We start from the raw sequence: 27,959 nt of genomic DNA, 5'->3' as shown, positions 1-27,959 counted from the left end.
GCAGCTGAAGATGGTTGGACCTAGGATACTACCCTGAGGAACTCCTGCAGTGATGTCCTGGAGCTCAGATGATTGACCTCCAATAACCACAGCCATCTTACTTTGCGCTAGGTATGACTCCAGCCAGCGGACGGTTTTCCCCCGATTCCCATTGACCTCAGTTTTGCTAGGGCTCCTTGACGCCATACTCGGTCAAATGTTGCCTTGATGTCAAGGACAGTCACTCTCACCTCATCTCTTGAGTTCAGCTCTTTTGTCCATGTTTGAACCAAGGCTGTAATGAGGTCAGGAGCTGAGTGGCCCTGGCGGAACCCAAACTGAGCATCACTGAGCAGGTTCATGGTGTTTGTTTGTGTGTCTTGGCTCAGCAGTGCGTTTATTTTAGAAAGACCACACAAGATTTTGTATTCGGTTCATTTTGTTGCAAACCATAATGGGAAATATGACCAATATGTCTCGGCTTTTTGCCGTGAATTTGTTCCAAAGGTTTTGTATCCTGCTAACATTCCAAAGTTACTACTGACCTTGGTTCCCATACACAGTTAGCACTATCCCGTATTCTTGCTGGTGACTAGCATCCATCTTTTGCTGACTTACTCACGGCTTATTCCCATGATTTGTTTAAACAGATGGGTTAATAAAGTGTTAATACTATAGAATCACCTGAATTAGCTCAGATTATTCATTTCGTGTTCCAAAAAGTACTCCAGCTGGGGTCTGCACAACTGAAGCACATCACTTCCTCGTTTTTGAATTTCAAGCTCCTCGAGGTAGACATCAACGTTCCATAAGCCTTTTTGATACTTATTGTACCCGTGTACTAGCTTTTTAGGATTTAAATACATGGACACCTAAATCCCTTTGTTCCTGTACAGCTCCTAATCTCTTGCCATAAATAAACATTTTCCTCTCTGAACCAAAGTAGATTATCTCACATTTTCCTACATTGCACTAAATCAGTCATAGTTTCGCACACTCACCATGTCTGTGCATATCACTTTGTAACTTACTGCTCCCACTGTGCCTTTTAACTTAATGTCATCTGTAAACTTGGATCTACAACTCTATTCTTTCATCCGAGTCATTAATATATATGGTAAGAAGCCTTTGAGAGGACGGCCACATTTGTGATTTTGTCCTGCCAGGATATACCCATAATGCACTGCAGACAGCGAAGATGGAAATTTATTGAGCTGCTTTTCCTGGTAGCTGTAAGTCACCCATGTTTCACCGCCATACAGCAAGGTGCTGAGAACACAGGCCTTATAAACCATCAACTTGGTCCAAAGGATCAGCTTGGTGTTATTCTATACGTGTTTCGCGAATTGGCCAAAGGGGATAGTTGCTTTCCCTATGCGTGTATCGAGCTCTGCATCAAAGGACAGATTGTCTGTCACAGTGGACCCAAGGTAGCAGAATTTGCTAACCACTTCCAGTGGGGTGTCAAGCAAACAGTAGTAATGAGACAAGGTGACTAAAGTTTTGTCGACTTGACTTTTTCTTGACTTTTTTTTTTAATTTCCAAAATATCCTTTATTCATAAAAATCTGTTTTTAAAAAAAAAAAAATTACAAACCAGTTCCAAAAAGCACTAAGTCAAACAATAGAAACAGTGCAAAGGAGATCCGTTTCCTTCAATACAGGAGTGAGTTGCCTAACAACCCTTCCATTTCATTTTACATGCCATGTACATTTTACAGCAAACAAATATTTTCTGGCTACAGTTCGAGGGGTTTTCCATGGATCCAGCCCATCAGTTCACCTTGGTGGGGGGACCTTACACAGTGGTCTTTCCCCATTGAGCCTTTGCCGCGGCTGCCCCAAGCTTTAGTGTGTCCCTCAGCACGTAGTCCTGGACCTTGGAATGTGCCAGTCTGCAACATTTGGTCGTGGACAGCTCTTTGAGCTGGAAGACCAGCAAGTTTCGGGCAGACCAAAGGTTGGCTTTCGCCGAATGGATAGTCCTTCTGCAGCTGTTGATGTTTATCTCAGTGTGCGTCCCTGGGAACAGCCCGTAGAGCACAGACTCCTGTGTCACAGAGCTGCTTGGGATGAACCTCGACAAAAACCACTGCATCTCTTTTCCACACCTGCTTTGCAAAGACACTTTCCAGAAAGAGGTGGGTAACCGTCTCTTCCCCACCACAGCCACTGTTTTCTTGATGCTTGTAATCAAGCAGAACAAGTTATAGGAACGGGGGAGACAGTCCATGACTGTCTGTAGTTACCTCATTTCTGCCCCCTCCCTTCAATAATGGAGTGACATTTGCAAATTTCCAATCCAGTGAACAATTTGTAAACCAAGTTGAAATATGGAGGATGAAGCAGTGGGTATCTTCATGGTAGTCAGTAAACACTACAAAGAATAGTGATTGTCTGAGAACAATGGTTAAATTAGCAGATCTAAATCATAGAATGAATGCACTGTTAACCTCCAGGCTCAACATGTGACTCACTTTTCAGAGTTGGATGCTTATATAAACCATTTTCATTGTTAAAAGAACAGATAACAAGATCTTCACATCGTGATTGCGAGGGAGCATGCCAGTAAAAGTAAAAAAAAAAATGTGCCTACCTATCGGAAAATCAGCGACTAGTCCTCCTCAGGATTCTCATTATCCTTGTACTAAATTGTTACAGATCTCTGGAAGAGAACTTAGAACAGATTCCTTCCCCCCCATAACATCCTCCTATTTGCTGTGGATTAGTGTTACTACTTTAGGTCACTTCAAGCAGTTAAAATGCATCATGTGTTGCAAAGACTGCAAGTCCACTATGTTAGCTACTATCTCCAACTAGGCAAGTTTTTGGTTTTGAATGTTTATTAAAGTGCTTCACAGAAAATGTTTTAAAGGTCAGTTTTAAAATGGTGAGTTTCACATGACTGTCTCCTTTTCCTCATTTCTTTTCTGTGTGACAATTCAGAGACAATTTTCTAATGCAAGGAACACTTAAAAAAACAAAATTGCAAAAATGTAGAAAACTTGAAATAGTGAAGTTTATTAGCAGCTGTATAGATTAACAACAAATGATGGTTATAGTGGCTGTATGCCCTTAATCAGAACCAATTCCATAATACAATAGATTTTTTTCTCATAGCTGTTGGCAGACCTTTTATATTTCCAGGGTTTGCAAATTTAAAAAAAAAATGCACAATAGTATTGGACACGTGTCTCATTCCCTCAGAGTTTTGTTCACTTGCACCAAATCATTGTTGGATCAACTCATTGTGGTTCAATTGGCTATCTTTTAGGCTCACGAGCTTTATGTTCTGATCTCATATCGAATAACTACAAAAATGTCAGTAATTTTGATCAATGTTATCGAGAAACAACTTTCCCCGCTCCAATGTCTCATACGAAGATGTGAATCAATTTGTATGCCTCTCAGTTGTACAAAGTCAATGTTTTTATTAAACCTGTGGTTGGGCTGAATTTTGCACTTTTCCCCCCCCCCAAGAGCAGGATGGTGGTTGGGGTGGTGGCTCCAGGGGACCTTCCCGACCCATGCCCCCCTTTGCTGCCACTTTACACAGGACGGCAGGCGAAAACGGCCGGCCCACCCCAGGCCAATCAAGGTCTTTAAGTGGTCAGTTAATGGCCACTTTAGGGCCTTCGCCTGCCTCCACGGGGATTTTACGTGTGGCAAATGGGCATCCTAGGCCCAAGAAAAACCGCCTGACAAAGCAGGCGACTTTCTGATGACCTGGGGGGCTCCCATGATTGGGCACCCTGTGCTCGATAGAGGGCTGATCCGAAGCCCCAGCCACCCCCCATTCAACCACCCTTGCCGGGGCCTGACCAATCACCCCAGCGAGGCAGCAAAAACCGACCTGCGTTCCGGGGTTCTCTGACATCTTCGCGATGCTGGGTGCAGTCCCAGCATGGTCACTGCTCCTGGTGGCGCTGCTGGGGCAGAACTGCCAGCCACTTATTGGCCAGCAGCTCTATTAGGCGGGACTTCCTACCTCAAGCGGGTGGAAATCCCGCCTCTGACTAATTAAAGCCAGGTGACCCGCAAAATACGGTTTGGATCCCCAAGCCAAGCAGAGGCGCGTTCGCCACCAACTTCTCAGTCGGTGGACGGCACCCATCTGCCTAAAGTAAAATCCCGGCCATTATTTCACTAATATGGCATCTCAAAAGCCAGTATCTAGCACCGGGTGGTAAAAGATTCCTCCCATGGGTGCCTAAGTTGTACTCGAATCTTGAGTCACTCAAATGCAGATACAACAAAATGCATTAATGTTTTGTAGTATTTCATATTCAAAATGCAAGAGAGTTGCTGGGAGGTGAGAAAATGTTTTGTATTCCAATTTCTTTGCTTGTAGCATGCTAGCAGAATCTCTAATCTCACTAATTTGTTTGTTGTTTAAAAGAGTTGTGTAGTGTCAGCACTTCCTGATTGTGTGCTGCGTATGTTTGATTATTATATCTTAGTTCAAAGTTGATTAAAGTATTTGATTAAAATCTTTAGCTCAAATGTGAATTATCAAACATTCCTTATGTGGTTTATGCAGGCCTATCCCTTAGATTATTGGTAGCTTCAGCAAATTTGCAGCTGGAAGCTTCCATTCATGTAGTATGATAAAACTGTCCCAAATATTATGATAAAATTACTCTTAACATAACTTTATTCTATTCTGACTCCTTCAATAATGTTTTCCTGAATTTTTAACTTGTTATAAATACTGACCATTTCCCCTGAATTTCTCATACCATGCAATTCATTCTGAAGATGAGTTACACTGCTGAGAGTTGACATCTGATAGGACGAGTTTTCCAGCCAGCCAATCAAGGATGTATACCAAGAACAACATTATTTGTTTTTTGAAACAGCTGCTGCTCAACCCTATAATGTATTGAAAGTTTAATCAACTGCAGCCTACAACTATTTCCCTTTCCTGTTCAAAGAGTTGATCTTAGAAGTTAAAGCTGTCTTCATCGCAATTCTTAAGTCATAGAGTACAGAAACAGGCCCAACATGTCCATCAAGCAACTATCCTAATCCCATTTTCTAGCACTTGGCCCGTAGCCTAGTATGCTATGGCATTTCAAGTGCTCATCTAAATACTTCTTAAATGTTGAGGGTTCCTGCCTCTACCACCCCTTCAGGCAGTGTGTTCCAGATTCCAACCACCCTCTGGGAGAAAACATTTTTCCTCAAATCCCCTCTAAACCTCCTGCCCCTTACCTTAAATGTATGCTCCCTACTTATTGACACCTCCGTTTAGGGAAAAAGTTTCTTCCTATCTATGCCCCTCATAATTTTGTGTACCTCAATCAGGTCCCCCTCAGCCTTCTCTGCTCTCAGGAAAACAACCCTAGCCTATCCAGTCTCTCTCCATAGTTGAAATGCTCCAGCCCAGGCAACATCCTGGTGAATCTCCTCTGCACCCTCTGCAGTGCAATCACATCAAAGTCATAGTGAGATACAGCACTGAAACGGGCACTTCGGCCCACTGAGTCTGTGCTGACCAACAACCACCCATTTATACTAATCCTACATTAATCCCATATTCCCTACCACATCCCACCATTCTCCTACCACCTACCTACACTAGGGGCAATTTACAATGGCCAATTTACCTATCAACCTGCAAGTCTTTGGCTGTGGGAAGAAACCGGAGCACCCGGCGGAAAGCCATGCAGTCACAGGGAGAACTTGCAAACTCCACACAGACGGTACCCAGAACTGAACCCGGGTCGCTGGAGCTGTGAGGCTGCGGTGCTAACCACTGTGCCGCCCTTCCTATATATAGTGTGGCTAGAATTGTAAGGAAGTGCTCTCAGAAATTGGGGGGGGGGGGGAGTTTTAAAAAAAAAAAATTGCATGTTATGAAGTAGTTGTATTCTAAAGGAGACAGATGTAGCTGAAAGAAGTTATTCTAATCTTGCTTAGATCATTAGTGAGGCAACATTACAAGCAAAGCACTCAGAATTGTGCCTTTAAGGGGAAAATGACCTTTTATAAAAGGCTATTTAGATTGGAGATGCATGGGAGTTCTGGAACTCCAAGTTGTGAAAACAAGCTTGCATAATTAAATTTTGTTTCCCAATGGGAAAAATAAGGAGGAAACATAATTCAGGTGTAAGAAATGGAAAATAAATTTATTTGACTTGGATTTGATGCACAGAGCTTAAAAAAATCTGTGGCCCAGATTTTGAATGGCTAATAATTATAATGGAATAAATCTGACCGAAACTTCTAGTATCTGCATATGTGCAGTTAAACACTCAAATCTGGACATTGTTGTCTGTTACACCCTGTGGAGGAGTGGGGTAACAGTCTTCACTGATCGACTCAGCACTGAAATCAATGCAACGGTGTGAAGTTGCCCACTAAAGATGCCAAAAAAGTTAGGCTGGTACATTCAGGAGTAAGTGAATTTTTAACGGCATGTTAGGTGATAATTACTGCCAAACAACCCCTCTGGCCCTGAAAATATAATTATAAGTGTAGAGTCTCATTCCTTCATAAATCAATTAGTGTTGGAGATTTTAAAAACATCTTTACTTTTTCTGTTTCTTAACCAATCTTTTTCATTTTCTGTAAATGCTTTAGAATTCTGTGGGTTCGGTGAGGATTTTTCAATCTGGTTGAAGAACCTCGCTGTTTCTTGCCCTGTAAAGGAAACCATGCTGGATTTGAACAAGTCTCCGCATACAAGCCTGCAGAATCTCTGGGCAGCTGTCAGCTGTAGACTGCAAAGTCTGAAAATGTTCTGTTAAACTCAGTGATCAAATTCCATGAATAAACTGCATTCTCAACCTTTTTACTCCTACATACAGACTTTTCAACAAGCTAACAAATTCCTGCTTGTGGGATAGGTTAGGCACTTCATCAGGATCTTAATACTAATTTATCCACAAAGATTATTTTCATGCTTGGGATGCAAATAAAATATCAACTGAAATGGCAAGACAGGAAACAGTTCTAAAATGTGCTTAGTTCCAGTCACAAGGTTAAGTATCCTTTCTTTAGTAGATAATAAAGTGAAAATAGCATGGGGTCAAACTAATTTCCTTATGCTCATGTAATTGCAAGTGCTTTACTTGTAACTATACAGACATAACATCTTATTACAGTGCTCCTTTGTTTTTCCTCTCACTTCAAAGAAATGCCTGTTTCTTAAAAAGAATAAGATTTATTTTTGACGTTCAGTCTTTCACATCCTTTGATTCAAATTTCTTGAACAGTATTTTTGGACACATCTTTTGCTCTGGCATATTTAAATAATTTTTGCTTTTTATCATTAGCTGATTCAATAGGACAGAATCCAATATATATCCTCACACTGGTCCATTTTCCAACATTTAACATCAGAGTATTTATCATTTACATATACATCTTTCCCACCAGAATGCAGAAAAATATATTCTTGTATATTTAGAATACTACAGTCTAGTTCATTTTGGAAAATAGGCATGTCTGACAATGCCTCACTGATCTTTCACTCACTGAAACTCGACTTATTATTACACACAGGGCACTTTAAAATCCATTTTTCTTTAGTTTTGAAAGCTGTAGCATATCAACATCCACATTAAAAAAAATTCATACTATACAACACCACATTGGCACTTTCCCACAAGCAAGAAGGAATGCCATTAGGATGCTTCCGATTGTATTTCGTTGTGGCTGACTCAAAAGGAACATTGGTTGAGTTGTGGACAGACACGGGTGGTACATTCTCCAATGAATTGAAAAAGGAAATTAGAAGGCAATCTAGCTACAAAGCGACTCAATGCCACTCGGTTTACAAGTAACTGTTTAACCCAACATCTCCAAACCTGTAGTATTTCCCCTCTGCACATGTCTGATTCTTTTGATGGTTCTCTATGCTCGTGCGAACGTATGTTCCTATTTATGAAAATTTTCCTCTACTTAAATAACAGATTTTTGTGTATGATAAATACTGCTTGCCATTTCATGAAATAATTTAAGCTTTGACTCTGAAAGGTGAGCAATTAATTTTACACTCTATGTATGTGGTTTACAGTACTTATTCCAATGTTAAATGTTCAAATCTTCAGACATTTTTAGATTAAAAGATGCCTCTGATTTCATGTATTTTCACAGTAATGTGTGCAATAGGAATCTGTACCTCGCTACGTTTGCTGCTGTTTTGGGGCCCCTTAGTTTTGGATTTGTCCTTGGTTATAGTTCTCCTGCCATTCCGGAACTGGAAGCAAATTCAAACCCATATCTGAAACTTGATACCACTCAAGCTTCGTGGTTTGGGGTAAGGAATTATTTTCTCATCATTGGATGTTTGTTCAACCTTTTACATGTGGTTTAGTTGGGCAAATTCTTTAAACATTCAATTTTATTTGCCCTTAACTGATCAGTACTCTTCCTGCTGCTCATCTTGGCATTGGATGACTGGTTGCCCTCTTTAATTTTCCATTCCTCCCACCCAGCTCCATCTGAGTTTGGGGCAGTTATGGTGGTGGTTAACATGGGATTGTGGAATAGCATGTTAGTAGTCCAATATTCTGTAGACAGAATTGTTAGGCAACTTATTTACCTCCTCCATTTTCCCCACTTCCTCTGTCAGCCAGCCTTTGTGGCATCATACTAACTCTATGCTCCAGGTTAGTCAGCTTTTTGAGGTATTGGAATACCCTGGTCTGGAGCTGAACTTCGGACTTTTCACACGAAGGTTTAAATCACTTTGATCACATGTAGAAACTGCATGAATTCAAGGTGGATTAATTTCAATTAATTAATTACATGAATGGTTTCCTTATTGAGAGGTGTGTGGTGTATATGGTGGGGGGAGGGGGGTGTGTGTGCCTTCTGCCCAACTGATATAAATGTAAATGGAAGAATTGAATCTGAACTGTTTATTATCAATGATATGAAAGTAAAATTGATTTCATAGTTATCTACCTTCTTTGTAGTCCTTAGTTACTATAGGAGCGGCTGTGGGTGGCATAATTGGAGGATGGATTGTTGATAAAATTGGCAGAAAGCCGAGCCTGATGATATGCGCTTTTCCATATGTCTCTGGGTTTATGATGATCATTGCAGCACAGAACGTCTGGATGCTGTATGGTGGTCGAGTATTGACTGGATTGGCCAGTGGAGTAACATCACTTGTTGTGCCTGTAAGTACATTGTGTGTATACTGAGCTAGAACGGGTTCCTATAATAAGGTATAAATCTATAGAATTATTGATAAAAACAGCCTACTTTAAATCTGTAAAAGTACAGCATTCAAAGTAAATTTCGGATACTCTTTTTGAGCTGCATATGAGCTTTGCTTTAGTCTTTCTACCCCAATAGAAAAAAAAATCAGAAAATTGGAACATAAGTTGCTTGAACAATTTTCCGATCGGTGATTGTACAATGTTTCTTCTGTGGAAAATCAAAAAACTGGAGGGAGGAATAAGAAGACAATGTTGCCTACAGCTGAGAAAAGATACAAAAACAGACACAATACCACAGCGTGTAAATTATAACCAATACCCATTTCATTTCAGAATGATGCCAGTTAAAGACTACTGTGACTATTTGTGTTTCCACATCTCCCCTGAACCTGGCCCATTGCCTCTATCTCTGACAGGCCCCTTCAGCAGTTGAGATACGAGAATGATCACTCCTGCGATGCTTGCTCTTGACACCCATTTTGCAACCTGTGAACTATACCTGAGCTATATTAGACTAATTACTGGACAACTTTGCTAAGATACCTTTTTTAGTTACTCAGCAGTTAATCATATGTGGTTAAAGTAAAAGGCTAATGTATTGCAGAAATTCCATGTTTTTAGTGGACATTAAGTAATTTGCTGTTATAAGCTATAGCTGATCTCCTGTATAATTGCACTGAACAAAAAAGGTTAAAGTGTGATTTTTAGAACAATATAAAAGGCCAAGTCAATGATTAACACATTCACTCAATATGTAATGAGCACTTGTATTTTACCAATTACCAGAATTGTGTTGACTACTCTACAAACATACATATGAGCTAGGAGTAGGAGTAAGCCGCTCGGCCCCGTGAAGCTGATCTGATTGTAACCTCAACTGACCTGCTCTGTGCCCATCTTTTCTCTCGAAGCTCGACAGTGGAAATAAAATTTAAATTGCCGTCTCTTGGAAAATGCCAAATAATAAATATGTTGAAATGAGTTGTGGCGGTGATTAAGTTTCATCCCATCAGAAACCCTCAGGGTAAATAAATTGTAGCTTATTGTAGACAATTGTACTACAATTTCAGCCTCAGGCAAAGTGGCATCTCCATATTATTTTAGATATGTCATATTAGAAGTCAGTCTGGGCCGACAGCCCAAGGAGCAAAACATAGACGCATTGATCAAAAAGGGACACTGGCTAACAAACACCATACGACTGGGACGCAATTGTAAACTGACCTAGAATGGGGAGTTATGTTCCATATGCCAGTTTTACACCCTGCTCAATTTTATTCAATTGACTTCAAAGGAAGGTAAAATAGGGCACAATGTAAAACCAGTGTACAGCCCAATCCACGCCCCCACTACCTTTCTCCTGGGTGAGATAGGTTAAAATTACCTCAAGGGTTGCTTCCTTTCTTATGAATTTCACATGTGATTGGCCTACACTAACCATTAGAATGGCTTTTGTGTCAAAATATAGCAACAGTACAGTGGACCATGCTGTTGGATGCATATTGCATAACTTGGTAAATAAAGCTCTTCTAGTTTTTGAATTGTTCTGGACAAGATAAATTGTCCTGAGTACTGAATTTTTATGCAGTTAAACTAGGTAAACTATATGTTTTTTTTAATGTTTTGTGATTGCACTTATAAATTAAAATCTTATTGATGCCTCTCTTGAACCAAACAGGTAATAGCCATCAATTGTATAGTTTTGTTTAAAAGTTATTCTAAATCTGGAAAAGGGCATTTTAGCTAACACCGAGCTTACCTGTGATCATGTGAAGTATATGTTCTGGTCAAAAGTACCACACAGTTATTAATCAGGATTGTCTGCAGCTTAGTAACTTCAAAACCCTTTGACCATTTCAAAATTATTCACAACCTAGTGTATAAACTAAAATGGCCTCTGTTGCAGCTTTTTTTTTACACAATATTCAGCTGGATGATATACCAAATTTTCCAAATGAATGAAGTATTGCAATATCAAGTACAAGGAGAATAAATTACTAGTAAATTCCACTGTGTGCCAGAGCAATCTTTCCAAAAGAATTAAAACTGAATCCCTTCAAATAACTTGCATTTTTTGTTCTGCTACATTTGACTTTTTCTACTCAGCACAGGAGTAAGACTAAAGCAGCAGCATTTCATTTTTCTTTACTTACCCCCCCCCCCCCACTTTTTTTTTTTAATAACCCCTCTCATCTTCACATGGTGGTGTCTTATGTTGAGCATAGTTCGATGCATGCTAGCAATTCTGCCCACCTGACCATTGTTTAGTATGTAAGCAAGCCAACTCCACTGAATTTGGATCACTAGATCTGTGCTATGGGAATGCCTTTACTTAATGTCAGAAGGCATCAGCTTGCCTGGAATGGCTGCTTTCTGGACTTTAATGGGCACCTTTTCAACTAAACATTTCCATGAGAAGAGAGAGATTTAAAAAATAACAGCACTTGCTGTTTTTAAAATAATCTACTTATTTTCTGGCCTAAATGAAGTTTGTAGGAATCCTGCTCAACCAATAGAGGGCAAGCTTAGCTGAGAAATTTGTCACATACTGTACTTTTTAAGAACCACTCTCATTTTGAGTTCCTGAAAGCTGATTTGTTACGGTCACTTGAGCAATGTCAACAGTTCAGACATTGTAGAGAACTAAGCAACAATAATGTATCACAAGAATGACATTTTCTTTACTATGGATGATTTGAACACAACTGGTGTGTCCTCTCCAATTTGCATTTACTATAACCTCATCTCAAACAATAGAACACTGTTTTTGGAATATCATTTAATTGATGTGCAGTAATGTTTTCATTGAAAAGTTTTTGAAATAAAAGTTAGTTTCTTTTTGGGGCATTTTCTTTTCCAGGTGTACATTTCTGAAACAGCCCACCCTAAAGTACGAGGGCTGTTAGGATCCAGTGTTCAGCTGATGGTGGTAACCGGAATCATGGGTGCATATGTTGGTGGTATGAGTGGAGTTTTTATTTAAGATTGATGGGTTGTTAAAAGGCCAAGCTATTGTTCTATTTTATTGTACATTCCCCTGTCACACCTATCTTGCTACTTCTCTCCCCATCTTAGTCTTTTCAAGTCTACATCTTTAGCCTTTCCTTTTCCACCTGACAATTTGTCACTTACTCAATTTTCTGCTATCCCCTTGTAAAGAGCATTACGATATGCAAAACTTGTAATGGTAATGGCTTTTCCTGCAGTTTATTTACAGTATTGCTTTGATGGCTTCAGTTGGCATGACCTAATTTGAAAGTGCTGATTGTGTAGCCACTCTGCTTCCAAAAATGTCATGCTACATTCAAACTCGCCAATTAGTCTTCTGGAAATCAGGCAGAATTCCTGCCCTTGATCATCCCTGCTGTGACGATAAACAGCATAGGCAGGGAATATTGTCTGGGTGGAGGAACATGGTTGCAATAGAAGAGATTTGATCTTGCATTTAAATGGCATGTTTTGCTGGGATGGATTTGAACCCACATTGAACCAGCCTGGGTTAAGACTTATTTGCTCAAATCCATTTTGGTTTTAATACAAGCCTTATGGCTTTTTGAAGAGCAGCTTAGAAGTGTTACTCTCCTGAGCCTACTTACAAATCAGGCCATTGATCTGCCTGTGCATTTTCAGGAAAGGGGAAGTGTATGCACAGAGTAACTGATAAATTAACCACCAAATACATAGAACATAATGTACAATGAGGTCATCAATTAATAACATCACAACACGCACAATTTGTACAGTATGGGGTCATGCACGTTATCTATCAGGCAGTTGTACCTAGACTGTGTTGCTAACACTGTACTAGGCACAGCTAGACCAGCAACAATTACCAAGACTCAGGAAAACAGGCTGCAAACTGCAAGAGAACAGGGCTCCCATTTAACAGTTAGAAATGGCTGTATTATTGAAGATTGCATGTTGAATCTGATCTAACTCCAATTCTGTTTAAAATCATAATGCATTGCAGTAGCTCAGCTAAATTACTTGAAGGTTACATTAAAGTTTGTTTCATGTTATCAGGAATGGTTTTACCCTGGTATTGGCTCGCTGTGGTATCGTCCTTGCCACCAACCATCATGGTTGCACTAATGTGCTTTATGCCAGAAACTCCAAGGTACCTGCTGAGTGTAAACAAATGTGCTGAAGCATTACAGGTCCTAGCGTGGCTTAGAGGACCTGAAGTGGATTCTGAATGGGAATGTAGGCAAATTGAAGCAAGTTGTGATGAACAGGTAATAGTATTGAGCCAGAACTGAATCTTTAAGTGGAATATCGTATATACTTTGAGCCTTGAAATTCAAACTGCTTTGCTCCCTCACCCACCCTTTTGAACAGGTACTTACTGTGAACAACTTCAAGCTCTTTTAAAAATAGACAACATATCAAGTGGGCTATGAAACAATTAGCAAATGGCAGTTTGTTACACTTGAATGAAAAGCCAGATGACCTAGTGTTTTAACCGTAATCAAATATAGTAATGAATTAAATTACCTGCACATAGTTTGTAGTCTTGGTTTTGTAAATTATGGATATAGTAACAGTGGCTCCGATATTGCAGTCAGTAGTGAAGCAAGGATGCTCACCACTAAACTCAAAGTCTCACTGAGATGTAGCGATCTCTGGCAAGAATTATAACTCCTTGTTTAATGGTGTTTCCCAGCATAGAGTTGCAGTTATGTCATCAAGCTGCCCAAGCAGCCAAACACATTTTTTTTTTAATTCTCTCGGACAGCCAACCAGGAAAAGAAAAGCACTAATAATCAAATAACTTACTGTGTATAAAAAAAAAAGGGCATTCACATGGGGTGAAGGTAGAAGCTGAAATTTCATGAAAAAGCTTTGTTTAATTAAATACTAATTTGAAAAAAATCTAGTAATAAACCATAATGGCAATAGTTATAATCACCTTCCACATATGTTTCAGGGCCAGATCAACTGTTCAGTAGTAGTTATTACTCCGATTGCTGTTTTAAAACCCAATTTCACGTCATTTAGCAAGGCCTAACTTTAGAAGTTTATAACAGTGGTATGAGAGCGGACATTCCTGCCAGATCACTTGATTTTGCTGATTGCAGGTGGGGGCGGGGGAGCCGGGGTAGAGGAGGGGGAGGGTGGTGGTGGGGGCTATAGGACGCCGGTGGTGGGGTGGTGGACCGGGTTTTGGGGGATGGTAGGTGCGAGCAACACAGTATGTGATGGAGCAGTGAATGACAGACCATAATTTCAGGATTTCTGTGTTCACCTGCGCTTGCGTTAAATCCTTACCTTTTGGGGTCAGATTCGGAGGGATAATGCTGCTAGTTCGCCATCAGAAGCTCTGCAAATTCCAGGCTGCTGTTAGAGTAAGATACTGCAACAGTTAATGGCTGTAGTTTGGTCCCTTGTATTTCAACTGATCATGCCTTTTTTGCTTTGTTTATAGGATACCAAATTTTCACTTTCAGAGCTAAAAAATCCAGCAATTTACAAGCCTGTTCTTATTGGAATATTTCTGATGCTATTTCAGCAGTTAAGTGGAATCAATGCAGTTATGTTTTATGCAGAAACCATCTTTGAACAAGCAAATTTTGAGGTAATAAAGTTGCAAATTCAGAGGCAATATGTTCATATTTTATATGAAATGTTGTGTTCAGTAATTATCTATCATAACTGTTTTATTATAAAGGTTAGTGCTTATAAGAAATCCAGTCATTGCCCCATAAATGCAGATTGTTGTTGTTTGACCTGAGTGGCTGATAAGTAGCTACAGTTTCCTGGATTTGTCTCGTTAGATAGATCAGTGGCTTTAAAGGCACAGGCAGGTTAGCAACTAAACATCAAAAATGTGCATGAGAGTCAAGATGACTCATGATTAAATGATGCATTAAAAACCAAAAGGACATTTCCTGCTTATCCTGGGAAACCCACCTAAAATGGGGCAAATGGCACTAACCATTTTCCATCACCATAGGCATCAATTACAAAGGCGTCTCTTATGCACATTGACTTCTGTGTAGTTGGTTACAACCTTTGTTTCTTATTATCAATTTCAATAAAGTAATTTAGCTTTTCCAGCAAGAATGAGATTTTAGTTTAATTAAAAAAGCATTCAATGTAATTTTCACATTTGCAAATTTTTCCCACAATAACCTTCAACATAATTTCCTTAACTACCTGACTGCAGCCTTTTTACATGGTTGATCACACCATCTTCCTCCGCTGCCTCTCCGCCATTGACCATCTGGGTGGGACTGCACTCATCTGGTTCCATTCTTGTCTATCTGATTGTAGTCAGAGAATCACCTGCATTGCTTTTTCTTCCTGATCCATTACCTCTGGTGTCCCCCAAGAATCTCTCCTTGACTCTCTGCTATTTCTGATCCGCTGCCCCTCAGTGACATCATCCAAAAATACATTTTCTCACGTAGACTGACCATACTCAGCTGTAACTCACCACCACCTCTCTTGATTCCTCCACTGTCTCTAAATGGTGACACTGTGGCCGGGATCTTGTGAAGGCGGCGGGTCTCCTGGCGCTGGGCCAAAAAGGTGGGTGGGGGACCCCGTCTCTCCCTTTTCGCACCCTCTGGTGTGATCCTCTGTTCCAGAAGTGAAATTTCAGGCGCCAGGATCTCTGTCTCTTTGAAGACGGGGATCCCGCCTCCAAGAGCTGCTGGCCCATCAGTTCAGCAGTACTGGGAGCGGTGGCTACTGCCGGTCCTGCAGAGGCCTTGGACCCAGGCCCAGTGCTGGGACCCCAGACCACAGGTAAGTGAGGCGGGGTTGTTAGGACCAGTCTGGAAGGGTGGGGGATAGATGTGAAGTCCAGGGGGAGAGGTGTCCATGGATGTGGAGAATTTGCTGGCAGGGGTCCTCCGTGGGCCACAGATGGCCCACGGAAGAGGGACATTCGCCTCAAGACTTATTAATGGCTACTTAAGGGCCTCAATTGGCCTCTGGGCAGGGAGGCTGTCATCAGCCTATCCCGTCCCCGGCAAAATTATTTGCTGACTGGCCGTTCGCACCCGCCACCCGTCGCAAATCTGTGGGACCCCCCTGCCTCGGGGGGCCCATAAGATCCTGCCCTGCTTGTCTGACATCTAATACTGGATAAGCAAAAATTTCCTCCAGCTAAATATTCGGAAGACTGCAGCAAGTGTCTTTGGTCCCTGCTACAAACTCTGTTCCCTGACCACTGGCTCCATCCCTCTCCCTGGCAACAGTCTTGGGTTGACCCGGCCTATTAGCAGACTTGGCGTCATATTTACCCCAAGGTGAGCTTCCAATCGCACATCCGCACCATCGCCAAGCCAACTTATTTCCAGTCACTCTGCTTTGCCTCTGCCTAAGCTGATCAGAAGCTGAAACCTTCATTCATGCTTTTGTTTATTCTCGACTTGACTATTCCAATGCGCTCTTGGCCGACCTTCCTCGTTCTACCCTCCATAAACTTGATTATCCAAAACTTCACCCATCTAAAGACTGGCTACCCGACCCGAACCCGTGGCATGTGTCTGGTTCAGGTGGGGTCGGGTTGCACATTTTGGTTCAGGTCGAGCCGGGTCAGACGCGCTCCATCACAACCTCAGGTAAGTGGCTCCACTGTCGATTTACTTTTTGGGCTTGAAAGTTGGCTTTGTTGTTTTAAGCTTGTGCAGATCAGCAACAAGTGAAAAACGTAAGGTAGGTTAACTTATGGTCAGGTTAGGCGCGGGAAAAAATGGAAGGACTCTGGCTGGGTCGGGGTCGGATGTAGTTCTGTCGGGCTCAGGTCAGATTTAATTTGCAGCCCTGAGCTGGCCTTTACACCCATCACCCCATGCTTGCTGACCTACTTTGGCTCCCAGTTAAGCAATGCCTCGTTTTTTTTTAAATGTTCATCCTTGTTTTCAAATCCCTCCACGGCCTCGCCCCTTCCTATCTCCAATCTCCAATTTCAACTCCAAGAAAGTATTAAGGTTCTAGGCAAAATACTTTTCTAAACAATGAAGCAGTGTCTTCGTCCCCACCAGCATCTCCCTCCCCTCCACCACCCCCACAACGACCTCCTAACCACTCTTAGAACCTGATTTGCTTTTAAGCACCTAACTGTCAGTTCTTGCTTGGTGTACAAACTTATTTATCCCCTCTAGTAAAACAGGTTAGGATTTTGGTTAGCATCTAACTCTTAAGTATATTTTTGAGTGGGGGATGAAAGAAGTATGATTTAGCCTGGTTTTCAGATCAGCATCTGCTGAGTCATAAAGAGTAACCAACTATTGTAAATGACCTTGGGAGTTACAATAATTTAACTATGGGAGATTGAATGGCGATGTTTACAGTCACTTCTAGGTGGTTTTAAAAATCTTTTTCCGTAGAATGGAACTAATACATTGTTCCTGCCCATTCTCTTTCAGAACAGTAGTGAGGGCACGGTAATAGTTGGTGGTGTTCAGGTAGTTTTCACAGCTGTGGCAGCTCTCATCATGGACAAAGCAGGGAGAAAACTTCTCCTGGCAATATCAGGTGAGCCTCTTTATATGAAAAAAGCCTCTTCAGTTTATTCATTTGCATAAACATTTTTTTTAAACTTGTGTATAATATTTAAAAGGTTTCTGAATGATCAGAGACCACTGATGCTTCACCCACAAGAAACATTAATTCTCCTATCTTTTTCTCGAGTGCTAACTGTTCAAGACTTCCTGTTCATTGCCCATGTTAAACCAGTGTGTGCCTCAACTTGCAGGCCATGGGATTAATTTAGTAGTTTGCTTTTTCTTGCCACATGTGGACTTGTTGGCAATAAAAGTGTAGGTGACATAGTACCATGACCAATATGGTAGCAATTTGTGTGGAAGAGTTGGATCCTCAGGTAGAGCAGCAGTTGCAGGAAAGTGTTTGTGAACAATGAAATAGCAAACGAGCAGTTTGGGTTTAAGGCTTGTTGGTCACTTGCAGACTTTATTTCATCATTCAATTTTCTCCATTGTTTAGCATCTCTTAAAAATGTAGCTCTGGAATTTCTTGGAATGTTTCACTGTAACTGTAGTAAAGTGCCAGTTTTTTTTTAGAAAGTTTGCATCTAACCTGATCCTACACTGAAACATCACTACTTGAGAGTTTCCTTGATAGTTTGCACTACATACATAGTCCCACCCATGCAAAAGACCAGTTTGTGCCAGTAATGCACTGGTGTAGATTTATGCCAAAAATCTAGGTGCAGCACAGCCCAAAGTCACCCAGTGTCAATGTAGCAGATTTCTGGGCGCAGGTTCCTGTCAGCAAGACCAATGCAGAAACTGCCAGAAATTTCAGCGTAATTAGGATTATGGAAATTTCAGGCCATAGTGATTCTTAAAAACTCGCTTGGTAATGTGAGCTTTCAACCAGTTGTTTACTGTTTTATGTTTATTTACAGCATTGATCATGTCCATCAGTGCAGCAGTCTTTGGGGTATATTTTAAAATTTGGCAAGCACATATCAACAACTCCTCTCTCCATAAAACTGACATTTTAACTGCTCACAATTTGGTCTCTGAGGCAATAAGTGCTCCAACTTGGTTACCTCTCGTCTGTCTGGTTGTCTTCATAGCAGGTAAATTTTACACTGCAAATAAGTCTTTTAGAAGTTCTAGATATTTTTTGGGAGTGGGGAAGAAGCTGTTTTCCAAGTTCAGTGCTCAAAAGGTTGCTGGTAATATCCGCTCCACTTCACTCTGCTCCAGAAGACTGATCAGCGTGTCATAACCCTCCTAAACTGGCCTTTTTATTCATGTGTAAGTCTTGATCGTGAGTAGTAGCGGATTGCTTGACTGCAAGAGAGATCAAAATTAAACCTGATTCTTTGCTGTCTTGATATCCTCGTACACAATTTTCAGTAGTGATTGCTGGATGGCAAGCAGAAGCCGAAACAATAGCTGAACACCTCTGCTTCATTGCTGAAACAAACTGAAGCATCCCCTACTGTGGACCCCAAATATCAGCTAACTCACCACAGACCAAGGCCGTGAAACCTGAGACCTTCTCGATCTATGTGCCTCAAATAAACATCCTTTTGAAAGCAGTTAGCAATTTGACTTTAAAACTGGATAAGTGTACCCTAGCCTTAGGTGGATCTTGTTTTCATAAACCTGCATCTCATCCCTGGATAACTAATGGGTACCTGTTTTCATTGTGCCATCAGATGTGGGTTTGACGTTTTAGTTCCTTCCTAACTACCTTGACTAGAAATCGTGGCTCTAACAGGAGTATTGAGGGAAAAGTTTCAATGGAACCAATATGGTGCCACATTAGCAAAATGCACATGTGGAGTCAGGTTCAATCACCTCCATACGCTGAGTTCCCTGTCACTGAGCTTTGGGCAAATATTTAAGCAGTGACATTGGTGCTGGGTAGTTATGATGCATCTCTTGGAAGGTGATTTGGAGTGATTAACAGCAGATGCAAAGAACAGAAGAAGGAGGAGCAAAAATAGACCATACGGCCTCCTGAGCCTGTTCCGCCATTGAATAAGACCATTACTGATCATCTTCAACTCCACTTGCCCGCCCGATCCCCGTAGAGCCTAAAAACCTGTCGATCTCAGCCTTGAATATACACAACAACTGTACATCCACAGCCCTTTTTTTTTTATTCATTCCCAGGATGTGACGTCACTGATCAGGCCAGCATTTATTCACTATCCCCAATTGCCCTTGAGAAGGTGGTGGTGAAAACAACTGTTGCTAGACCATTTCAGAGGGCAAATATGAATCGGCCATATTGCTGTGGGTCTTGAGACTCACACACCAGACCTGGCAGATTTCTTTCCCTAAAGGGCATTAATGAACCAGATGAGTTTTTTTGACAATCTGATAGTTTCATGGACACCGATACTAGCTTTTTATTCCAAATTTTATCTAATTTATTGAATTTAAATTCTCCAGCTGTTGTGGTGAGATTTGAACTAGTTTCTCCAGATTTTTTAATCCAGGCTTCTGGATTGCTATATTACCAGTAATATAACCTCTATGCAACTGTGCCTCGGATAGAGAATTCCAGAGATTTATAACCCTCGAGTGAAAAAATTTCTGTGTATCTCCGTCTCAAGTGGCTGAACCTTTATCTTGGGACTCTGCCCCCTAGTTCTAGACTTGTGGATGAGGTCTGGCTCAACACCAACAGCAAATGGTCAATATCTCAAGGAAAAGATTAAATGTATATTAGGAATATGAACTATTGAAAATTGGAACAAAAAATTATTTTTACCATCTTTATAAGAAGCAACATTCATTAATAAGCCTAAATGATTCATCTCAGGTTTTGCACTTGGGTGTGGTCCTATTCCATGGTTGGTGATGTCAGAGATATTTCCAGTCAGGGCTAGAGGCCTAGCAAGTGGAGCATGTGTCATAGCGAACTGGTTAACTGCATTTCTGGTAACCAAGGAGTTCCAAGATCTTGTTGTAAGTATTACATTTTCTATTATTGTGTGACTGTCCAAAGTTAAATAGTGTCGTAAACAAGAATTTTAATAACATTGAATTGACAAGGCAGTTTGAAAGTATCTAAATTCCATACAGGGGATTATTAACTGCTTCTGAACATAAGGTATGAAAGAGAACTAGGGCAGATATAGTTTTTAACCCACCAAAACTAGATAGTAAGTCTGGAGTAGGTATACATTTGAGTTTGTTTGATATTGTAACAAAGGAATGGACCATAAATAAGAGTTCACTTGCACAGGACTTTTAACAGTAGAATGTTAAAGGGCTTGAGTCAGGATAAAATAAGTAGAAATGGAGACACAAGAAAGGTGGAGTGCTTAAGAAATTTTAAGGAAAGCACCAAAGGAAGGAAACGCCAAGGATAATTCCACAATGGCAAAAAGATTTTTTTTTTTCTTAACATATTAATCTGAACAAACTAAATCTCAAGTATTTTAAATTCCAGTAAAACTAATATTTTCCATTCGTTTAAAATCTTTAAAGAATGCCTTCAGTTATCCAATCTGCATTTCTTCCTTTGCTGAAAAAGAAGTCAGGACAGACGCAAGAATGCCGAATTTCAAAGGGAGCAACAATTTGAGCGACAGGTGAAGCTAGCCGTTTCACACTGCTATTATGCAGTAGCAGCACAAGTATTTTCCACTAAAAGGATGCTGTCGTTAAGCCAAAAAGATGTTCTGCTTACCATACAAATGAGTATTGTAGTATATGAATTCCAGTGCTGGTGTGATGCCTGGTACGTAGACTGTACAACTGGTGAATCGTATCAAACAGCATGTCCCTTCGGCTGTTCGCAATAGGCAGAGTACTAACTACTCAACCAGCCCGTCTGGCAAAACTGAGAACTCAATGTCTAACATTATATGTGATTCCACGATTGGACAGCACTTGCTAAACAATCCCAAGTGTGCTAAGAATTACACTGACCAATTTAAAATTCAGTCAGGCTTGCAATGTGGCTCACTTATGCTTGCTAGAAGCTACATATATTCATATGCAGGTACCTGTCCTCTACAGGCAAAAGGAACATGTCCAGGCATTGTGCCTTTTCCCTGGTGCATTCTCCATGGCACTGCCTCAACCAGTGTTGATTTGCCAACTAATCAGCACCCTTTTCTCATGCAGTATAAATGGTTGCTCCCTTTGAAATTTGACATTCTTTGTGTCTCTCCTGATGAGTGCACGTTCGGCATGTCTCCTTTTTTCAGAAATACTCAAGTTCTGTACTACCAAGCAACTGTCTCTTCCTTTGTTGTTGAAAGTTCATTCGATATTATAAATGTAAATTCTGGTATGCATTACCATGAAGTTATTTAAATAAATAGTCTGAAGAAAAATGTAGCAGTTTGTGTAGATTCAGGATTTTTAAACTTAAATATTAATAATGAAGGAAGACTTTTTTTCCAGAATTGAAAAGGTTACAGTTGGATTTGTACCTCTGTTTACTGATTGCATTTAATGTTTTAAACTTTGGCAAGTGATAAAACTATTGACCAGTTTGTTAAAACATAGACGGTAAGTCAGCAGCTGTTTCAAATAGAATGCATTTGACTTGTTTCAAGTTTGATATCACTGCTACATTTAAAGAAAAGGAAGAAAATTTACCATTTTCTATTAATAAAGGTCATGTCCAATATGAAATCATTTTATGCACTTGTTCATCTTGTACAGAAACTTTAGGGTATTCCTTTAAATATTTACATACCTGTGTGATTTTACTGCAAAGTCACAAACTTCATTTTTGTTTCAGGAAAACATTACTCAATATGGGACCTTCTGGCTCTTTTCAAGTTTCTGTTTCATGAATCTGCTCTTCACGATTTTCTTTGTTCCTGAAACAAAAGGGAAAACACTGGAACAAATTGAAGCCCATTTTAAGGCAACTGCTTAAGGGCAGGCAAACTGTTACTTGTTTTTAAAGCTATTTTTATTCAGTCTTGTAAATCTGTGATTGTTGTACGCAGATCTTTTTAAATGGTAAGACACCTGGGCCCTCATTGATATTGCAGCTTTCAATATCATATCTCCATTGTTCATTTCCTTTCATCAGTCCACCACCTAACTTCCCCTCGCTCCCCATAACATGAAGCAAAAATTCTAGGATAAGGAGAAGATCTGCTACATGGAAGCTAAAGATTGGACCCAAGTGAAGAGAGTACTTTGATGATTAGGTTTTAGTCATCTTTTACCTACTAGTTTGTCTTGACAATTGTCTGCACTTGCCATATCAAGGTGAATTTTTTTTGATTTGGTGGAGAAATTCCATCTGACAAAGTTCATATACAAACATTTTTGGAGTTAATTTTGACTGGGCAGTGTAAACTGGGAGCTGGCAAATAGGAAGCCCATTTTGCATCTCCCAATTTGCTATTGTCCAAAGTCAAAATGACCCCCATTGTGCTTGCACTACATCGTAGACTATTTTAAAAAGAAACATTAAAGGCCTATTTTTGGGGGGAAAACAACTGCTTAATGCAGGCAATTGTCTGATTTTTTTTTTCTCTAAAAAATTGCTTACAGCAATGTAGTATTGGGCAGATTAAGCATTTCTACTTTTGGAGCACAAAGTCGTTAGGTATTCCCATAAGTGGGGGGGCAGTGCCAAGGGCAAGGTCTAAGAACGTGTAGAACAGATTCTGCAGTGCAGCAGCTAGAGACAAATTTAGAGCAAATTGCTTTCCTTGTTAGGGAATGGTGCCAGGATTGGGTGACTTAAAGGACAGAAACGATCTTTAAAATGCAGGGTTCATAGTAAGTGACAATTTTTAAAATTATTCCTGACCAGTGGATGAAAATGAACAGGAAGTAACCATAAAGAAGTTTCACTGTATTGTAAAGTATTTGAAAAACATAGTATCAAGCTATGTTTGGCTTTGCAGTTTGATACCCACTCAATACAACCCTATAACAGATTGAAACTAAAAATTGCAGCATCCAGAAATTGGTAAACTTTTAATCGTGCTATTTTAAGTTGAAAGCAGAGTTGATAACGGTTGTATCCCTTGTTGTTTTGATATATTGCTTTAACAGATTACACACTTGTATTTTCCATTTTGAATCAGATTTAACACACTACCTCGCTGAATAATGTCAGCAAAGCATAGCAACATTGTTGATTCATGTTTACTTTGTTCTTCAAAATGTGGGTTGTAAAGTATTTCTCAATTTTGTTAAATTAATTGTGTTGTACTTTTCACCAATATTGTAATAAACTGAATATAATGGAATCTAGGTTATTGTATACATAATCCACTGCATTAAACTTTTTTCCCGATCCAAGCAGATAATGAAACAACACAGTTGCCAAGTTAGGATTTGAGTTTGCACTTTTTTTTTCTACATACAAAAGTAATGTTATGCTTTGATGGAATAACCCTTGCCATCAATTTCAAGTTGGGTAGAAAGGCTCAAGTGGCAACTATTTTCCAAGGAGAAGAGAGTGAGCTTGGGTTAGATGGAAAGTGCATATGCAAGGTTGGAGATTAGGAAGCTTCTTTTGTTCCCCCAAAGATAGTGGTCATGTGAATAGACACTCAGAAAAATTAGGTGATTTATGGTCGATTTTAGAAAGAACTGGATAGATATGTTGAGAAGGAAGCGCGAGTTACACAGACACTGAGCCCTGCGTCATTCACACCTCACTCACCACTGCCCATGGTGAGGTAGGGAAAGGAGCTTTGATCCTAAATATATGACTCAACAAGGATTTGGTAGTTGGGAAGTTGGGTAAGGCACAGAGAAATGGCATAACCATAAATGTACTGTTACTTATTTGTTTTATAGGGAGTTTATTAATGAGCCTCATTACTGATGTTTTTGATGAAAAACTTGGGCCAGTTTTAAATTAAATGCTAACAATTTAATGTTGCAGGGATTTTTTTCAAGCAACTATCATAAAACAGATTATGTAATGGTACCTCAAAAAATTATGAAAGTGACAAGTCATTGGAATTAGTCCTTTGATGGAAACTACAAAGTTATCTAATGAATTGTCTGTCCCATCACTCAGAATACATAAAATTAACAGCTTCAATTAGAATAAATTAAATTCCCTAGTTATGTCATATACTATGCAATTGCCATGCAGTCCAAGAACAACATTTTCTCACTCAAGACCCTAATTCAGCCTTAGCCTCACTAAAGTCACAAAACAAAAATCGAAACCTCAGTTTCTCTGTGCAATTGGCCCCCCAATAAAGAAATCATTTGCTTGTGCATAGATGCAGATATGTTTTAAAAAAAAAAAAAAAAATTACCTCTATTTTATGAAGCAATCTTGCCAGAGGACAATAAGTCGGTGACCTTTGGCTGTCCCAACAGTGAGTATTCCAATTAAAAGTTTAGTTCAGCATTCTCACTTCATTTCTAATATTTGATTAAATATCCCTGCATCAAATCTAAAGAAGAGGCAATAGATGAACACCTTGGCAAGAGAAAGTTGAAGACATTTGTAGATCCCATCCCAAGACTTCAACATGAAATCCAAGTCAGCACTGAAGTCTAATACTCCAGGCGATGCTGTATTGGCAGCAGTGCTCTACATATGCTGCTCTACATATGCTTTCCCACATTCTGGGCTGGTAACGTGGATCTAAAAGTAGGTAAAGATGAAGTTCAGGAAGATATGTGTCTAATAAATGGTTGTAATCATCTTGTAGAGTCTATTTATTGCCTTATTGGTATGGTTCAGCTACTCTTCTGTAAATAGTTGTCTGTTCATTGATACAAAACAAATGGTTTGTTGAAGCTTTGTTCATTAACCTTTTAAACCCTGGGTGTTCTCCATGAACTGGCCCAAACCAGCTGGTAATGTACTTGATGCTGCCAAAGGATACAAAAGCAAGTATCCAATTTCCAATTGTATTATTCCCTTCAACTTTTTATTCTTAATGTGTTATAAATATGGAAAAATATTTAATTAAATTTAATAAATTAAGGCACGATGGGATCTGGTGGTCCTTTACACTCAAAGGTAACAATTCTAATTAAATAGGAAATCCATTTCTGAGGTAAGCTTCATTTCACGTTTCACAGATCCAAGTAGCCTGTCTTGGATAAACAGACTACTACTGTTCATATTTCTGCTGTCACTTCACAAGAGATTATGTTGATGCTCATACCATTGTGCATCAGTGCTCACCAACTCATGCAATCAGCTGTGAGATTTTCCAAGCTGTCAACATTAATGCTATATTGCTAGAGAATGTCTTTGTTTCTGCTGCTTGCCCTACTTTCGCTGTTTCCAGCTTGCTGTACCAGCTACTTTCTTTTGCACTTTGCAGTTTTGCATACAAACAGCTGTGCTCTCATCAGCTATAGCCCCTGTGCAAAATGAAATACTCTCTTTGCTGTAGAAGCAATGCTTTTAAAAAACACCTTGTAAAGTCTTTTTTTGTGTGAATTTGTAGTCTTCAAACTGAACTTTGTTCTCTTATTTGATGGATCTCAAGTGTTGGAAGTGGAACTGGTCAAGTTACCAAATGTCACCTGTAACCTAACCATATAGAAAGATATGTTAATAAATAATTCTGTAATAGCACTACATCAGTTCTGTCCTATTTGTACCATAAAAATATTAACTTGCTCAGTAAAAAGTGTTTAGATTTTAACAAATCTAGAGAGAAGAATGATGGTTACTGATGGAACCTTTGAGCAGGTATTCTCCACAAACCAAGGTTTTTTGGCAACTTATTGACGAAGAAAACACCCAATCTCTGCAGTATATTTTTACAGGGATTTTATTCTTTTAGTTGAACAACTTAACTTTGAGCTTCACTTCAACTCTCCGTACAATGCAGTAGGCCATTTTCTTGAGGTTAGAAAAAGGGAGCATCTCTGGAAAATAGGCTAGGTCACATTATTTGCAGGATGGCTAGCAAATTTAAAATGTAGGAAAACAACTGCATAGAGGTCAACCCAGTCTTTTTAAAAGTGTGTTTTGTGACACTCGCAATAATATTAAATAAACCTCAGTAATCATCTTCTACAGCCAAAAAGCCTTCAGCAAAGTGAAGGAGTTATTGACTGTAGACATGAATTTTTTTGGTTAAACTTGATAATTTTTTTTAACCAATGCAGGAATGGCTGCTTGACCCATACTAGATCACAATGAATAACTTACTAAACTTGCATATATCCCAATTGTGCCTTAAAGATCTGGGGCCAAAAGTTTAATGGACACTCAAAACCCCAAACTGGGTGCAATTTAACTGTAGTTTAGCCTCAAATACACCACAGATGTATGGCAGTCCCTTTGTGACTCAGACAAAAGCATGTTCAGAAAGACTGGCTTGAAATGGGACTAAATATAGAAAATGCTGTAAATACACTGCAGATCAGGCAGCATCTGTGGAGAGAGAAAGTTAACTTTTCAGAACTGGGAAAAGTTAGAAATGTAATAGGTTTTAAGTAGGTCAAATGGAGGGTGAAATAAAAAAGGATGGTTAGATAGGGAAGGAAACATTAAGTGACAAAAGAGTTAGTGAGGTAGAGCCAAAGCGAGTGGTATGGGACATGTAAAGAGACAAAAGATGTGTCCAGAGGAGGTGTGACGGGCAGAATAATGAACAGCTGCTGTCCATAAGGAAACAAAATAGGGAGCAGAGATTGCAATCTAAAATTGTGGAACTCATGTTGAGTCAAGAAGGATGTAAAGATGAGGTGCTGTTCTTCGAGCTTGCGTTGAGCTTCATTGGAGCACTGTAGTAAGTGGAAGATAGAGATGTCAGTGTGAGAGCAAGTTGGAGAATTAAAATGGCAGGCCACAGAAGCTCTGGCTTATGCTTGCAGATTGAATGGAAGCGATCTGCAAAACAGTCACCTAATCTGCCTTTGGTCTCCCCATTTGTGGAGCAGACCACATTGCGAGCAACAAATACTGTATACTAAATTGACAGAAGTACACATAAATAGCTGTTTCACCTGGAAGGAGTGTTTGGGCCCTTGGACGGTAAGGAGAGGAGGTAAAAGGGCAGCTGTTGCATCTCCTGTGCTTGCATATAAAGGTGCTGTGGTAGCGGAAGGGCTGTTGGAGATTCAGGAGTGAACCAGTGTGTCGGGGGGTGGGGGGGGAAACAGCCCCTTCAGAATGCTGAAAGGGAGGGTCGGGGAACGTGTGTTTGGTGTTGATATCTCACTGGAAATGGTGGAGGATGATCCGTTGAATACTGAGGCTGGTTGGATGAAAGGTGAGGACAAGGGGAACCCTATCGTGGTTCCGGGAGGGAGGGGAAGGGGGTGCGATCAGAAATGCGGGAAATGGTTGGACACTGTCAAGGGTCCTGTCAACCACAGTGAGGAGGGAATTCTCAGTTGGGGAAACAGGAAGACAATCTTTGGAGGGCCGAAGGGCCTGTTC

The 27,959-nt window shown here is 40.1% G+C and overlaps 1 protein-coding gene across 2 annotated transcripts in view; it reads left to right on the top strand.

Moving 5' to 3' along the window:
- slc2a8 (solute carrier family 2 member 8) overlaps nt 1–26,141 on the top strand; it is a 30,864-nt gene extending 4,723 nt beyond the window's left edge. Inside the window, exons 2-10 of one of the 2 annotated variants that reach the window (XM_068012412.1) lie at nt 8,083–8,245; nt 8,907–9,113; nt 12,016–12,115; nt 13,179–13,390; nt 14,581–14,730; nt 17,534–17,642; nt 18,535–18,711; nt 20,415–20,560; nt 22,353–26,141. In XM_068012412.1, coding sequence (XP_067868513.1) covers nt 8,083–8,245; nt 8,907–9,113; nt 12,016–12,115; nt 13,179–13,390; nt 14,581–14,730; nt 17,534–17,642; nt 18,535–18,711; nt 20,415–20,560; nt 22,353–22,493 — 1,405 coding nt within the window. In that variant the 3' untranslated portion in view covers nt 22,494–26,141. The remainder of the gene's footprint in view (nt 1–8,082; nt 8,246–8,906; nt 9,114–12,015; nt 12,116–13,178; nt 13,391–14,580; nt 14,731–17,533; nt 17,643–18,534; nt 18,712–20,414; nt 20,561–22,352) is intronic. The other variant, XM_068012413.1, reaches the window with a different exon arrangement.
- The last annotated feature ends 1,818 nt before the right edge of the window (nt 26,142–27,959 follow it).

Source organism: Heterodontus francisci, chromosome 32 (genome assembly GCF_036365525.1).
Source record: "Heterodontus francisci isolate sHetFra1 chromosome 32, sHetFra1.hap1, whole genome shotgun sequence".
NCBI lineage: Eukaryota > Metazoa > Chordata > Chondrichthyes > Heterodontiformes > Heterodontidae > Heterodontus > Heterodontus francisci.
Note: the sequence above shows the minus strand (reverse complement) of the source record. Positions and strands in the feature narration are given on the sequence as shown.